This window comes from Rattus norvegicus, chromosome 9 (assembly GCF_021556685.1).
Source record: "Rattus norvegicus strain SHRSP/BbbUtx chromosome 9, alternate assembly SHRSP_T2T, whole genome shotgun sequence".
In the NCBI taxonomy this organism is placed as follows: Eukaryota; Metazoa; Chordata; class Mammalia; order Rodentia; family Muridae; genus Rattus; species Rattus norvegicus.
In genome coordinates this window covers 29,919,826-29,934,211 of record NC_141542.1, presented here as the reverse complement: position 1 = coordinate 29,934,211, position 14,386 = coordinate 29,919,826, and the positions used below count along the sequence as shown (strand labels likewise).

Genomic DNA, 14,386 nt, shown 5'->3' with positions numbered 1-14,386 from the left:
CTAATGACAGCTCTTTCCATTGGGAGCCTGGGAGATGCACAGTAGCGAGCTTCCTGTGTCTTCCCCTCTGCTGGAGCTGTTGTAATCTGGCCTTTCTCAGACAGCTTTAGTAAACCCAGTCCTTGTTATTGCCGACCTGCTCTGAGGCAGAGCTTCTTACTAGACAAAAGTCAGCCTGAAAAAACTTTTAAGACCAATTTATTTACAGCAAAGGCCTTACAAAGGCATCTTAGTCTGTGGCACATTTAATAAAATGTAGTAACTAGAAATGAGACTGAAATCAGACCTCCAGTTAACACCGGGCATAGCGGAGCAGTTGGGAAAAGGTCAAACTCCAAGAGCAGCCAAGCCCTTCCAGAAGTACTGTGGAAGCCTCAGTCCATCTCAACTGCATCTAGTTCATCCAAGAACCGCCGGCACTTCCCCATCAGGATCTTGATAGCTTCACTCACCAACACATCTGGTGGCAAAACCCCAGTTGACTCCACAGAAACTAGAGAACAAAGAAAACACAGTCCAGCAGGACTTACCTTTTATAGGCCAGTTCTAAATCCTATCCAGAGAGTAAGTACTACCGTCACTCACAGATGTAATGGTCCCGAACACGGGCAAGCCGCACGGCCTTCTTGAGCTTCTCATGACGGAAGATCTCCCTGCTGAAGGTATCCAGCCGAGCATTGGCAACCCTGGCCACCTTTTTACCTAAGGAAAACAATACCACACCTTGCCTATTTAGACCTTTCCTTGTGTGTTACCTTCAAACAAAACACCCTTGGGTCTCAGTCACCAAAAGCACACCTTGTACTTCCTGCACCGCAATCACGCCGGGTGAGAAGCACTGGCTCAGCTCCTCGGCTGCTTCCCCTTCTACAGGTTCAAGCAGGGTGATGTCCGGCAGGAGCCTGTAGCTGGCTGTGGCCACCGGTGAGAACTTGGCATGGTCTTTGCCTGGGACAACACAAACACGTTGGCTTTCTGCCTGTTGGTGCCACATCCTACCGCACCACTACAGTCAGCCTCACGGGGTTCTCACCGATGCCCTTGACGCAGTGCATCATCAGGTCAATCTCCTGGCCGGGCCGAAGCTGGGCAATGAGGATGTCGTCATGCACAGGGCGAACCGTGCCCTCCGGGAAGACATCAGCCTGGTTTCCCAAGGGCACCCACGTCATGTGCCTGGTATAAACTGGAGGGAAAATGTCAGAAACCCCAGATCCTACAATTGCCCACCCAGGCTGGTGGGCCCTCTCAGCACCGCTCACCTTTGTGGTTCACATAGAGTTCATTGGGGTCGGAAGAATCCTTAGCAGCACTGGGGTTCCTGGTACACCTGACCTGCAGCCGAAACTGTAGTGTATCTATCTCTGTTCCCTCCTCCTCTCCTGTACAGGGAGAAGCAGCAGGGTTGGTTTGGCTCTGAGATAGGGTTTCACAAGCCCTGTCTATCCTGGAATTTGCTGTGTAGACCAGGCTGGCCTTAAACTTCTGCCAGTCTTGGGAGTAAAGATGTACACCACCATGCCTGCCTGGCCCTACTAGCTCTAGTAACGGGCTGACAAGAAGCCTCAGAGGGTGCATGCTTGCTTAAACCTACAGACCCAACTTCAATCCCTAGAAACCATGTAAAGGTGGAAAGAGCCTCTGAGCGCTGCTGGCACTGTGCTAAGAGTGAGGGATTAAAGGCAGGGGCAAGAGAACGTTCTCACAGGCGAAGGCCCATGTACAAGAGCCAACTAAGATCACAGTTAATTAGGCCTGGGATCTGAGCCCATGACAGATTCCAGGACAGTTCTGCCTAACTCATAATCTCAACCTCTCAGCCTTACCTGGGTTCCGATATTCAAAGAGACGTGGATCAGCAAGAATGGGGATAAGCCCCAGGCGGTGAGCAAGGATCTCATCCTGGACGATGGATGTGTTGTTATACACCAAAACCTTTTCCACAGCCATTGTTGGCACCTGCCCAAGGAAGCAAAATGATCTACCTGACCTCCACCCATCCCCTACCTGGAAAAACGAGGGGCAGCCCTTCTTAGTTTTGCCCTTCAGATTTGATACAAGGTTTACTGTGTAGTTCGGACTGCCCTCTGAAGTGTTCATATTATAGGTGTAAACCGCCCCACCCGCCCGGTAGTCTACAGATGGGGTGACAGTTTCCACACTCCAGCCCGCGACTTCTAATACCTCAGCTAACAGAATCCTCCGGAAGGCATTGGCAATGGCAGCATCAATCCCCACCATGTCGAACTCCAGTGTGCTCTCGTCCATATGCACCACGTCCACACGGAAGTTCTAGAGGGGTAGAGAAAGCCCAGTGGGTGGGAAACCTGTTCCTCTTGTGTGAACCCAGCCTACCCTGGCACTATCCCCCAAGATCATCAGTAGACATTTTGTCTCTAGTCCCACTGGGAGGGCAGTGTACTGTTCCTTGTTTATGTTTTTCAAGACAGGGTTTTTCTGTAGCCCTGGCTGTCCTAGAACTCACTCTGTAGACTAGGCTGGCCTCAAACTCAAAGATCCACCTGCCTCTGCTTCTTTTTTTCTTTCTTCTTTTTTCTTTTTTTTCGGAGCTGGGGACCGAACCCAGGGCCTTGCGCTTGCTAGGCAAGTGCTCTACCACTGAGCTAAATCCCCAACCCCCTGCCTCTGCTTCTTGAGTGCTGGGATTAAAGGTGTGTGCCACTATGCCTGGCTTCTCAGATAGTCCACAGACCACCCAGCAAAGCTACTGTACAAAAAGCAGAACTTCCCACCTATTTAAACCATTTGATACTTGCATTTTTTAATATCTACTTTTCCTTATCTAAATTTTCTCTTCCACCCAGTAAACGTTACTTTCTCCCAGGTTCTAAATCCCCTGGGTGACCTTCATGCTGCTGACTCAAGCAAGGGCATAGCAGCTCCTGACCTTGGTCTGACTTCAAGCATCACCACTCGACCGGTAGACTTCGCAAACAACTGTGCCATCGCCCTGGTCCTCCCGCTTAGCAAATGACACAGCCAGCAACACAGTTCCCCAGTGTGGCTGGAGAAACCACTCGGCAGTTAAGAGCACTTACTGCTCTTGCAGAAGAATGGATTTGGTTCCCAGCACCCAGTGGGACCTCCTCACACTGCTGGGAGCAGTGGTGCACAAATACACATGCAGGCAAACATACATACCAAGAAAAGGTTATCCGTTCCTCAAGCCACAAGGTCCTTTCTCACACTGCCCTCACCACAGCAATGGTCTGCATCAGCTAGTTACTACTCTCACTCCATTACCACCATCTGCAGTTCATCCATGCCCCCAATTTCAGCCTCCATACACTAGCTGGCAGATTCGCCAGATTCATTCCTTCCCAGCTATCAAGACTGCAAAATTTTATCAGTCTACTGAAAAATTCTAACGGGGCATGGTGGCTCATGCCTTTAATCCTGTGCACGGGAGGCAGAGGCAGGTGGACCAATCTGAGTTTGAGTCCGGCCTGGTCTACAGAGGGGGTGCCAGGGCAGCCATGGAACCCTGTTTCAAAAAGACATAAAAATAAAAATCTATCACCTACAGAGTCTAAAATGCATTCCAATCTTATCTACTGCTCATGCTGGTGGACTTACATTCTGACAAAAATGAGCTGCTGCAGCTGACTAAGAGCAAACCTTATACAAGCGTTTATAATGAAACTCGAATTAGGCCTTCACCGCTCAACTTTTATTCATAGTTCAAAGCTTAATTCAAATGTCACTCCCTAACTACGTCCCTTCAATTGGCTGGATTAAGTGCATCAATGATTCCTACCCCATCCCAGCCATCTTCATCGCTATTTTATTATACTGAAATAACTTGTTTGTGGCCCATTACCCCACCGAGAGCAAACAATTTATTCCACAAACAGGAGCGGTGTCTGACGGCCCGTCCATGGATCGGGAAACATGTTTTCATGTTTCATGAAAACAGAGATCCCCAACCCAACCTGTGAGGTCTGGCCCCTCAAACCGTCTGGACACTTCCAGCCCTACCCACCTTCTCGAACCGGTCCTGGTCCCAGGCATCATCATAACCGGAGTAGTTACCGGGAAAGTCAGTGGTGTGGACCTAGAGCCAACAGAAAGGGCAGTGAGGCCAGGCCATACACCAGGCCTCCTCTCTCCCGTGCCTCCCCCATCACTCCCGCGGTCCGATCTCTTACATTGCGAACCCCAAACTCTCCCAGAACCACGCGAGTCCGCATTTCCTCCACCGCCTGAGCAGCCGCCATCTTCCACCATCCGCCGTGAGAGGAGGCTCCAAGTTAGCGCGTGCGTGCTAGCGGCCCGCCTCCGTCTCCGCGGCAACGTTCCGTCTCCGGCAATCTTCACTGTCGCGATATCTTGTCCCGCCTCTGTCCACGTCCTTCACTTCCGGACGTCAATTGGGGCCAAACATCCGGGTTTCTCACTTTTGCGTTCCGGCTGGTCCTACCTCGCCCAGTCGCTCCTCTGAACCTTTCCTTCCCTCGGGCCCAGGTCTCACACTATTCCCACGAGCGCTAGCTTCAGCGACGGGAAGCCTCGAGGGACATGGCGACTCAGGCGGCGCCGGCCAGCGGCGTCCGAAATGGTGCTGGCCCGGAATGGGGAGGCTTCGAAGAAAACATCCAGGTATTGAGAGCTCTTGCTGCCAGCAACTTCCCGGGCTGGCGGCCGAGTGTGGTTGCTATTTTTTCTCGCGGCGTGGAAGTCGGCTCTATTGCCACACTGCCTGTCCTCTTTCAGTCTTCCACGCGAAAGTGTGTAGAGCTTGTGCTGGCGTGAAAGGGCTAGATTAAGGTTCGAGTCTCTGTACCTGCCCGGGGCTTTGCAGACGGGTTGGGGGATCTGCCTGGATCAGGCATAGTATGGGACTACAGGATAGAATTTCGGCACTTCCTAAAATAGGCTTGTTTGAGAGTTGGGAAAGGCAGATGGGCTTCTTTGCAACTCTTTGGAGCTTTGGGAGGGGGGGGGGGGCGAACTACAAGTGTCGCCACCAAGAGTTGCCAGCAGTGAAAGGTTATGTATAACACAGTGGGTAGCAGTTCCAAGCCATATCCTCGTCAGTGGAAGAGCAAAGCCTCAAACTGTCAGATGAGGGGAGAACCAAAGGATGCAACGGAAGGGCCCCTCACACTAGGAGCCATTGTCTTCACAGGGTGGGGGCTCGGCTGTGATTGATATGGAGAACATGGACGATACCTCAGGCTCCAGCTTCGAGGACATGGGTGAACTACATCAGCGCCTGCGTGAGGAAGAGGTAGATGCTGATGCAGCTGCTGCAGAAGAAGAGGACGGGGAGTTTCTCGGCATGAAAGGCTTTAAGGGACAACTGAGCCGGCAGGTAGCAGATCAGGTAAGCCAATGGAAAGGAAGACCTGTGTGTGTCCTAGGTTGATACACTTTTTCCACTTAGACCTACATACACAGAAATCAAGCGGAGGCCGGGTAACCGTCTAGAGCCAGGAGTTTTTCATAATACCCATCTCCTTTCAGATGTGGCAGGCAGGGAAGAGACAAGCTTCAAAGGCCTTCAGTTTGTATGCCAATATCGACATCCTGAGACCCTACTTTGATGTGGAGCCTGCCCAGGTCCGAAGCAGGTGAGGAGCCTTCTCTGAAACATCTGTCCTCACATCTAGACCCTCGTCCAGACTTCAGTCAGATACAGAGCCCTGAGCTCTGGTGGGCTCCCATATTTGTAACCCCATCACTCTGGTCACTGAACTTGTTGCTGAATACATGGTGAAAAGTACAATTGGCTAGGTCCTCCATCAAGTGCGCTAACCCCCGCCCCCGTCGTTCCCCCACCCCCACCTGCACCTCCCTCAAATGTGCTGACCCCCCCCTTCCCTCTACACCTCCATCAAGTGTGCTGACCCCTCCCCCCGTTCCCTCTGCACCTCCCTCAAGTGTGCTGACCCCTCCCCCTTTCCTTCTGCACCTCCCTCAGGTGCACTGCCCTCTGCACCTAGTCTAAGCAGCACTCACTTTGTTCTCATTCCTTCCTAGTCCGTCCTCACCTGGACTCCTAGACAGCTCTCTCCTCGGGTGGCTCCTCAGAGTGCAGTGCGTTCTTACTCCTGAGCCAGTCTCCCCTAACACCAATGGCTCTGCAGGCTCTGCAGCCCTTACCCCCGCCCCCTCTGGCATCAGAACAGACTGGGCACCGGTACCAGAGCACAGTCATTAACTTGCTTATCCGAAACTGGATTTGGTCCTGGCTTCATTCTTCACTCATCCTCTAACCAGCACAAAAGCTAGGGCCAGTGAGAAAGTGCACACTGAGTTCTGAGGCTGTGTGGAGCACTGTCCTGAGAATGTCCCACTCACCAGTGAGGGTGGGCTGGGGAGCTTGGCCCTGAGTGCTGGGACACACAGGAGGGACGCCGGAGCCTAGAAAGACTTCGGGGTCCAAAAGGGAAGGCTTACCAAAGGAAGAAATATCTTAACTGAAAAGAATAGTCCAAATATCATTGCTAAAAACAAGAAAAGCCCAAGCTATAGTAGCCATGGGCAAAGAATGAAATGACCCTTTTTTATTCTGTGTGAATTTTTTTCTCTTTCTTTTTTTTTTTTTTCATCTTTATTAACTTGAGTATTTCTTATTTACATTTCGATTGTTATTCCCCTTCCCGGTTTCCGGGGCCAACATCCCCTAGCCCCTCCCCCTTCTGTGTGGATTTTTAATACCGGTTCAAGTATATTTTTCCAGAAAGATGCTCACTGCCTGGAGCAGTGAAGAGGAAGAGGCAGGAGGCAGGAGGCAGGCTGCTTCTCTCACCCCTCAATGTTGTACAGTCCTGAGGTGTCTCTGCCTGTCTTCTCACAGCCATGTAGGTAAACAGTCAAATCCAGTTCTCCCAAGTTCTCCAAGAAGCTGCCTCTCCACTTACCTCAGGTTCCGAGGGCTGTCCTTCCTCAAAGTGACTTTGTCATTCTGTTTTTACCCCTACCCCTCTCGTCCAATATGTCCCCCGAGCCAGCCCTATTCCTGGCAGAGACATTTGAGTTAAGATTCAGACCCTGTCCACCAGAACACAGCTGCTTCTACTCTCACCTGCCCTCTCCTCTCCTCTCCTCTCCTCTCCTCTCCTCTCCAGGCTCCTGGAGTCCATGATCCCTATCAAGATGGTCAACTTCCCCCAGGTGAGGAGGGAAAGGCCTGTCTGCAGAGCAGGGGGAAGCATCAGGGTGGAGGGCGGGCACCAAGCTACGCCTGTGAAGGTGTGAAGAAAAGGCGCGTGGTCTCCCGTGAACGTATTGCTGTATTGACAGAAAGTTGCCGGCGAGCTCTACGGACCTCTCATGCTGGTCTTCACGCTGGTTGCCATCCTTCTGCATGGGATGAAGACTTCTGACACTATCATCGTAAGCGGGACACAGGCCTGGGGAGACGGGTGGCAGGGGGAGGTTGAAAACTCTCTGAGGATATGACTGTGGAGTAAGACAGGAGCAGCCCTGCAGAAAAGGCCCTGGGTAAGGCTGAGACCTGAGCTCTCAGCCTAAGCAGAGTCTTCACCCCACAGCGGGAGGGCACCCTCATGGGCACAGCCATAGGCACCTGCTTCGGATACTGGCTGGGTGTCTCGTCCTTCATTTACTTCCTTGCCTACCTGTGTAATGCCCAGATCACCATGCTCCAGATGTTGGCGCTGCTGGTAAGGAGCCAAACCTGGGGTGCACGCAGGGGAGCCCAAGAAGCTCTGCTGCTCTCCTGGGACCTGTGGGCCTAGGGTGGGAGGACCAGGGGGTGGGCCTGGGGTGGGAGGACCAGGGATGGGTGGGCCTGGGGTGAGAGGACCAGGGAGGGGTGGGCCTGGGGTGGGAGCAGCAGTCCAGCCCAAACAGTGGTGCTCTCGTCTCCGTAGGGCTACGGCCTCTTCGGGCACTGTATAGTCCTGTTCATCACCTATAACATCCACCTTCATGCCCTCTTCTACCTCTTCTGGCTGCTGTTGGGTGGGCTCTCCACCCTGCGCATGGTAAGCCGAGCAGATTCTGCAGTCTACCCTACAACGGGCCCTAGAGGCGTCCACTGACAGTTCTGCCCTGGGCTCAGAGTATCTTCTCCACCCCTCACTGTGAAACCTGGCCTTCTGAACTATATACCTGTGGCCCTAGGTGGCAGTGTTGGTGTCACGGACTGTGGGCCCTACCCAGCGGCTGCTGCTCTGTGGCACACTGGCTGCCCTGCACATGCTCTTCCTGCTCTATCTGCATTTCGCCTACCACAAGGTGGTCGAGGGTGAGTGACAGGGGTGCCGTAGAGGGAGTGGACTGGGTGAGCTGACCGGGGGCCTGCCCAGCTCTGTCACTCATTCTCCATCCTTCCTCTTTTAGGGATCCTGGACACCCTGGAGGGCCCCAACATCCCACCCATGCAGAGGGTCCCCAGAGACATCCCAGCTGTGCTCCCTGCTGCCAAGCTTCCTGTCGCTGTGGTCAATGCCACCGCCAAGGCCATAGCAGTGACCCTGCAGTCACACTGACCCTCTCTGCAGTCCTTGGCCTGCCCTGACCCCCCAGCTCTGGGGCAAAAGATTAGCGGACAGTGCTGAGGATGTGGCTCTGCTGGGGTCTGCAACCGCCAAGCTGTTGCCTAAACAGCTGGGCGCCAGGCGTGGCTTCTGAGGGGCTCAAGGCCAGGAACTCATGACTAGGACTGCAAGTGTCTGCAGCCAAGTGCAGGATGTGTGTCAGCTCTTCTGGGCCTCACCACCTACCCCTTTCTCTCCCTTCCCTCCTGTCTTGCTAAATATAGACTTGGTAATTAAAATACTGATGAGGTCTGGACCTGCAGCTCCTGCCCCAGCCAGTCTCCTGCCCCCCATTCTGATGCCCGTCTCTGTTCCGGAGCCGTGGCAGTGCCGCATGCCTTCTGTGCCCTTACACCCAGGATGAGGGCAGGATAAGCAGACAGAGGGCATGAACAGCCGATTGCAGAAGCTGTCCCCAGAGCGGCACAGGCCCAAGCATAAGAGCCCATGGTCCTCGTGGCCATGCACCCAGGCCTAAGTCCCCAGGCTGCTGTCCTTTTGAGAAGCCAAGGCAACAGTGACAGATCTCCACTTACAAGGACCTTCCACACCTGGGCCATCGTGGAAGAATGTCCCCATCGAGCGGACATTTGAAGCCAAGCGTGGTCTACGAGGCTTTAGTTTCCTAAAGGTTTTTCCAAGTGTTAACAGCCACTCCCCTTTAACCTCCACTGAAGAAAATTCAGGCCGAGTGTGGTGCATTCCTCGTAATCCCAGCACTCGGGTGCATAGGGAGGCGGATCTTCAAGGCCAACCTAATCAACAGAGTTCCAAGCCAGTTAGGGCTACACAGTGAGACCCTATTTCAACAAAATGTAAGTTCAGGATGCTGGAGAGCCTGCTCAGTGGTTAAACAGACACTGCTCTTCGAGGGGGAATGGACTTCAGTTCCCAGCACCCATGAATGTCTCACAATTGCTTTGAACTTCAGCTCCAGGTGCTCCAAGGACCTCTGAGGGACCTGTGTGCTCACTGCGCAGGCACAGGCACAAACACAGTTAAAGTAAGATCTAGGGGCTGGAGAGATGGCTCTGCTTAAGCGTGTACTGCCATTGCAAAAGGATTCAGTAGCTCAGTTCTCAGCATCCACGGTGTGGGTCAGATCTCTCATACCTTTAGCGCCATCTTCTGGCTACTAGAGGCACCTGCAAACCTGTTAATATTTTAAGTAAAACGTAGTTAACAGAAGTAGAGCTGCTCTTTTTTTTTTTTTTTTCCCGCGATGAGCATGGGGGTGGGATACGTTCTCACTGTGAAGCCCTGGAACTCACCTTGTAGGCCAGAGAGATCCACCAGCCTCTGCAACACAAAAGCTGAGATTAAAGGCGCGTGCCACCACGCCCTCCTCTTACTTCCCCCTCCCCCCTTTTTTAAGGAAAAGAACGCACCTCCTCTGGCTACTATACTGTCCTGTTGCATTAATTAAGCCTCCATTGCAATCAGAGATAAAACTCAGCTTCACTGTGGTAGTCGAGGCTTTACACACCCCCACCCCGGTTCCCACAGCTCTGGGATGATCTGACACCCTTTAATTTGGGCAACCCCGTTTTCCAGTATGTTAAAACATCTTGAAAGGTGGTTCACCTGCCCTGTCCCATGCAACCATATTGTCCTGGCAGTCAATGCCTGTGGACTGGAATCCCCACGCATGCTACCCCTCGCGTCACTGGGACAAAGGGGCGGGGCACGGCCGGATTAAAGAGCCTATGAACTTCCAAGCAGGACTGAATGTCCTGAGCCTTGGCGAAGGCGCTGAGTCTCGGATCTAGACCTTAAGAATGGAGAAGCACCAGAGAATAAGAGGCGGAAATGAGATCAAAAGCTGTCTCAGTGTGACTTGCCTCCACCCTCCCCACGTGAGACTGCATCCTTCTACCTACTTTCCGCGCTGTCAGGCCCTCAGATCCTAATGCTTTGCCCTCAGACACGGACCCCGCGCGGGCCGCGTGGTCCATGCGGGGATGGGGGCGGGGCGAGGGCCAGTGACGCAACCGTTGCCATAGGAACTCGCCGCCTGCTCCAGCTCAGCAGCTGAAGCTGAGCTGCATCCCGCCCCGGCTGTCCCCGAGAGCCGTGCTGCCGGGCCCGGGGCCCGCACAGCGGGCGCGGCCTCCCAAGCCGCGAGGGAGAGGATCAGCGCGGGGTGGCTACCGCTCTGTCCCCGGCCGCCCCCGCCCCCGCGCCGCCCCTCCTCCGCGCCTCCGCACCCGGCCCCGCGCCTGCTTTCGATCCCGCCGCGGCCGGGGCGCGCTTCGTCGCCGCCACAGCCGCCGTTGCCTCTGCCGCCTCCGCCTCCGCCTCCGTTCCCGCCGCGACCCTAACCCGGACCACGACCTGAGTCCCCTCCCCGCCCCGCCCCCTCCCGCAGCCCGGCCAACTTCTGCCCAGGCCGGGACACCGGCGCCAGCCCCCCGAGGCCCAGCCGTGGGGACCATGCTGCCTAGCTCCATCCAGATTTCGGGGGAGCCGCTGTCAGGCGCCGAGGTGCGGGACATCTGCCGCGGCCTGCGCGACAACGCGGTGCGCCTGCTCTCGCTGCGCGGCTGTCGCCTGTGCGACCGCGACTTCGGCCGCATCTGCCGGGCCCTAGCTGGAGCCACGTCCCTGGCGCAGCTCAACCTTAACCTGGGCGTCGTGTCTAGCCCCAGCCGCATCAAGCAGCTGGCAGAAGCGCTACGGACCAACCGCTCCATCCAGTCCCTCTTGTGAGTGTGTCCCTTCGCAAGGGGGTCCCGGCCACTGCACCCCTCTACACACCCTCTGCCACCTCCTGTATTTCCACACTACCTTTCCAATACCTGTTCTCCCACCGTCCTACCTTCGCAACCTCTAATGCACGTCTCATCTCTGGGTCCACCACACCCTCCCAGAAACATGCATCGGTTCTAGACTTTGCTCCACAAGCTATCCTGCTGGAATACCTAGCCCTACCCTAGTAGAGAATGCTGACCTCCCCACCCCACCCCCCAAGTAACTTCATTGTGAAGCCCCTCATTTTTGATGAAGAGTCACCTCCCATGGAGACTAGAGCCGAGCTGTTCCAGCCCTTCCCGCTGAAGGATCTCGGAGGATCACGAGCGTGTGTGCTGGCTCCGCTGTTCACTGTCCATCCACACGCCCCTCCCTGTGCAATGTTCTCCTCAGTTCCTGCCCCAGAAACCAAATTCCCTTTCCATCGCACTCCTTCAAATCTAGGATTTCTCTTCTTCCTTCCCAGTCTTGTCACAGGGAGGAGCGGCTTCCCCAAATAGACAAGGCTGGTCATACATAACTAATCTCATCTCAACCTTCAGCCTACATGGAAGCCCACTGACAGATGCGGGACTGGCCTTGCTGAATCCAGCCCTGGCTCTCCACCCTGCCCTTGTGGCTCTTGACCTGGGGGACTGCATGTTGGGTGATGAAGCCATCAACCTCATCTGTGGCCTCCTCCCTCCAGACGGGGCCAAGTCTGGTGAGCAGGGCCCTACTGAGTGCATGGGCTAGTGTGACTGGTGAAGGCTAAATGCAGAGAAGGGGGTGTGGTCCAGTGCTGAGGAGCTGGGAGGGTGCAGTAAGAATGCCTTTTTACCCTTCTCAGGAAGGGAGAAGCTTAGGAACTGAGCACAGTGGAAACTGATCCAGGCAGGGGAGGCGTGAGTAGGTCCCTAACTGCTCTAGACTGCTGTGGTTGGGGGCAAAGTGGCTCCCAGCCACTAGGGTTACCCCCATAGACACGGGGTAGAGAAGGGCCTTACTTTGCCCATCCTGGATATTCACTCTGCTCCTGCTTAGGTCTGAAGGAGCTAACACTAAGCGCCAACCCTGGCATCACCCCTAAGGGCTGGAGCCGTCTCGCTATTGCTGTGGCCCACAGCTCCCAAGTCCGAGTTCTCAACCTGGACTACAACCCTCTGGGTGAGCTTAAGATCATTCATTCTCCTCAATGTTCACTGCTGCCCTGTCCCAAACATCACATCATCAGTTGCCATAGTAACAAGGGAGGGAGGGAGGATGAATGAGAACCCCCAAGGGTCTTGTGAGGGAGCCATCCTCACATATCAGATTGACCAACAGACAGGTAGGTTTAAACCTTGGTCAGAATCCGGATCTGACTTGCTTCGTCTCACTTAAGATGCTGCTACCTTTCAGGCCAAGTATTGGGTCCTGACCAGGAGCAAGGATTGACAGACCTCTGTTTTCCCCAGATGGCTGAGCATTTGTGCTATCTCCCTAGGTGACCATGTGGCAGGGATGCTGGCTGTAGCTGTGGCCTCAAGCCGTACCCTAGAAGTCCTAGACTTGGAGGGCACAGGGCTCACCAACCAGTCAGCTCAGGTGAGAAGCCATCGTGTTTTGGAGACAAGCTAGGGGACAGGGTGAGTCATTGTCTGGGACACACCCAAGGCTGGCCTGTTGGGTTCAAGGACTGCCTAAATCGTGTTTTAAATTTTATAACTTAATGGGGGCTGGGGATTTAGCTCAGTGGTAGAGCGCTTACCTAGGAAGCGCAAGGCCCTGGGTTCGGTCCCCAGCTCCGAAAAAAAAAAAGAATCAAAAAAAAAATTTTATAACTTAGTATTTAATATAACTTTATGTGAATGAATGTTTTTTTTTTTTTTTTTTTTTTTTTAAAGATTTATTCATTTTATTATATATATAAGTACACTGTAGCTGTCTTCAGATACACCAGAAGAGGGCATTGGATCTCTTTATAGATGGTTGTGAGCCACCATGTGGTTGCTGGGAATTGAACTCAGGACCTCTGGAAGAGCAGTCGGATGCTCTTAACCGCTGAGCCATCTCTCCAGCCCCATGAATGAATGTTTTGCTTCTATGTCTCTTGTGCCCATGGAGGCCAGAAGGTGGCATCAGATCCCCTGGAACTGGAGTTATAAATGTGACCAGCAGTGATGTGGGTGCTGGGACTTGAACCCTGGTCCTTAGGAAGAACAGCCACTACTCTTAAACACTAGCCATCTCTCCTGTGTTTACTCTTTTCTGTGCACATCTCTCCTTTCCCAAGACCCTGCTGGACATGGTAGAAAATTACCCAACAGCCTTGCGGAGCCTCGTGTTGGCTGAGAACAGCATTAGCCCAGAGCTGCAACAGCAGATCTGTGACCTCCTGTCTGAGGGAGAAGAGGAGGAAGAGATGGCAGGAGGGGCTGCTGACACCCAGGAATGGGGGAGAGGGCGAGAGCCTGCTGCCCACCAGCGGGGTGGCAGCTCCTGGAAGTGCCCCAGTGGTAAGAACCTGGAGGGTGGGTGAGTTATTTCTGGAAGATTTGGAAAAAGGGCATGATAGTGGGATGTATGAGGTCCACTATGGAGTGTATGATGACCTGAGCATCCTTCTGCCTGTCCACAGATCCCAATTCTCAGATGGTGCTAATGACATCAGGACTAGGGGACAGTCTGTTGGCTGAGACCGAGATGTGACTCTCTACTTGGACTTCTGCACATCATTACACGTCTGTGTCCCCACTACCTTCCTCTACATGGCAGGGAAAGGCCGTGGCTGGGGCTCTGGCAGTTCCCAATAGTGGTACGAGCTCTGAATGCTGTCAGTGGGCAACAGCCTCGGGGGGTGGTGGGGACTTGAACCCAGGGTACTGACTTTGAACTTGCTGGCAGCTCTGGCTGCAACCCGCTGGCTCGGAACAGATTTTATAAACTCCACAACCTGACTTGCAGCTGTAGTCACTGGGGGATGGCCAATGGGAGGGACTGGCAGTACCACTGACCAGTCTTAGGGGTGATGTCACCCTACAGCTCAGACTGCAAAAGGTCAGCCTAGGTCTAGAAGCTGGGGTCCTGGGAACTCGGACACTCAGAGATATATAGTGAGGGCTGGGCCGAACTGGACCTTTCTT

At 53.9% G+C, this 14,386-nt stretch overlaps 3 protein-coding genes across 7 annotated transcripts; 2 read left to right on the top strand and 1 right to left on the bottom strand.

The window, feature by feature from the left end:
* Positions 1 to 181: 181 nt before the first annotated feature.
* On the bottom strand, positions 182 to 4,294 carry Polr1c (RNA polymerase I and III subunit C). Its single transcript, NM_001008330.1, is given in 9 exon segments — positions 182 to 493; positions 586 to 702; positions 799 to 948; positions 1,034 to 1,186; positions 1,263 to 1,382; positions 1,827 to 1,959; positions 2,185 to 2,292; positions 4,004 to 4,075; positions 4,170 to 4,294. Coding segments are annotated over 9 exon segments (1,041 nt in total). The 5' UTR covers positions 4,239 to 4,294; the 3' UTR covers positions 182 to 374.
* Positions 4,295 to 4,389: 95 nt separating this feature from the next.
* On the top strand, positions 4,390 to 9,719 carry Yipf3 (Yip1 domain family, member 3). 3 transcript variants are annotated; one of them, XM_087565095.1, is made up of 9 exons: positions 4,390 to 4,620; positions 5,150 to 5,347; positions 5,488 to 5,594; positions 7,095 to 7,140; positions 7,270 to 7,362; positions 7,521 to 7,652; positions 7,863 to 7,976; positions 8,116 to 8,239; positions 8,379 to 8,793. In XM_087565095.1, exons 1-9 carry the CDS (start codon positions 4,540 to 4,542, stop codon positions 8,510 to 8,512), a joined length of 1,029 nt encoding a protein of 342 aa, XP_087421221.1. In that variant the 5' UTR covers positions 4,390 to 4,539; the 3' UTR covers positions 8,513 to 8,793.
* Positions 9,720 to 10,560: 841 nt separating this feature from the next.
* On the top strand, positions 10,561 to 14,200 carry Lrrc73 (leucine rich repeat containing 73). Of its 3 annotated transcripts, none has more exons than XM_087567220.1 (6): positions 10,561 to 11,236; positions 11,825 to 11,985; positions 12,306 to 12,428; positions 12,748 to 12,848; positions 13,571 to 13,759; positions 13,882 to 14,195. In XM_087567220.1, exons 1-6 carry the CDS (start codon positions 10,965 to 10,967, stop codon positions 13,903 to 13,905), a joined length of 870 nt encoding a protein of 289 aa, XP_087423346.1. In that variant the 5' UTR covers positions 10,561 to 10,964; the 3' UTR covers positions 13,906 to 14,195. The 3 variants fall into 3 exon arrangements, with proteins under 3 accessions (XP_087423346.1, XP_087423345.1, NP_001019531.1); NM_001024360.2 differs by having other exon boundaries at positions 10,865 to 11,236; positions 13,537 to 13,759; positions 13,882 to 14,200; XM_087567219.1 differs by lacking the exon at positions 12,306 to 12,428 and having other exon boundaries at positions 13,537 to 13,759; positions 13,882 to 14,200.
* The last annotated feature ends 186 nt before the right edge of the window (positions 14,201 to 14,386 follow it).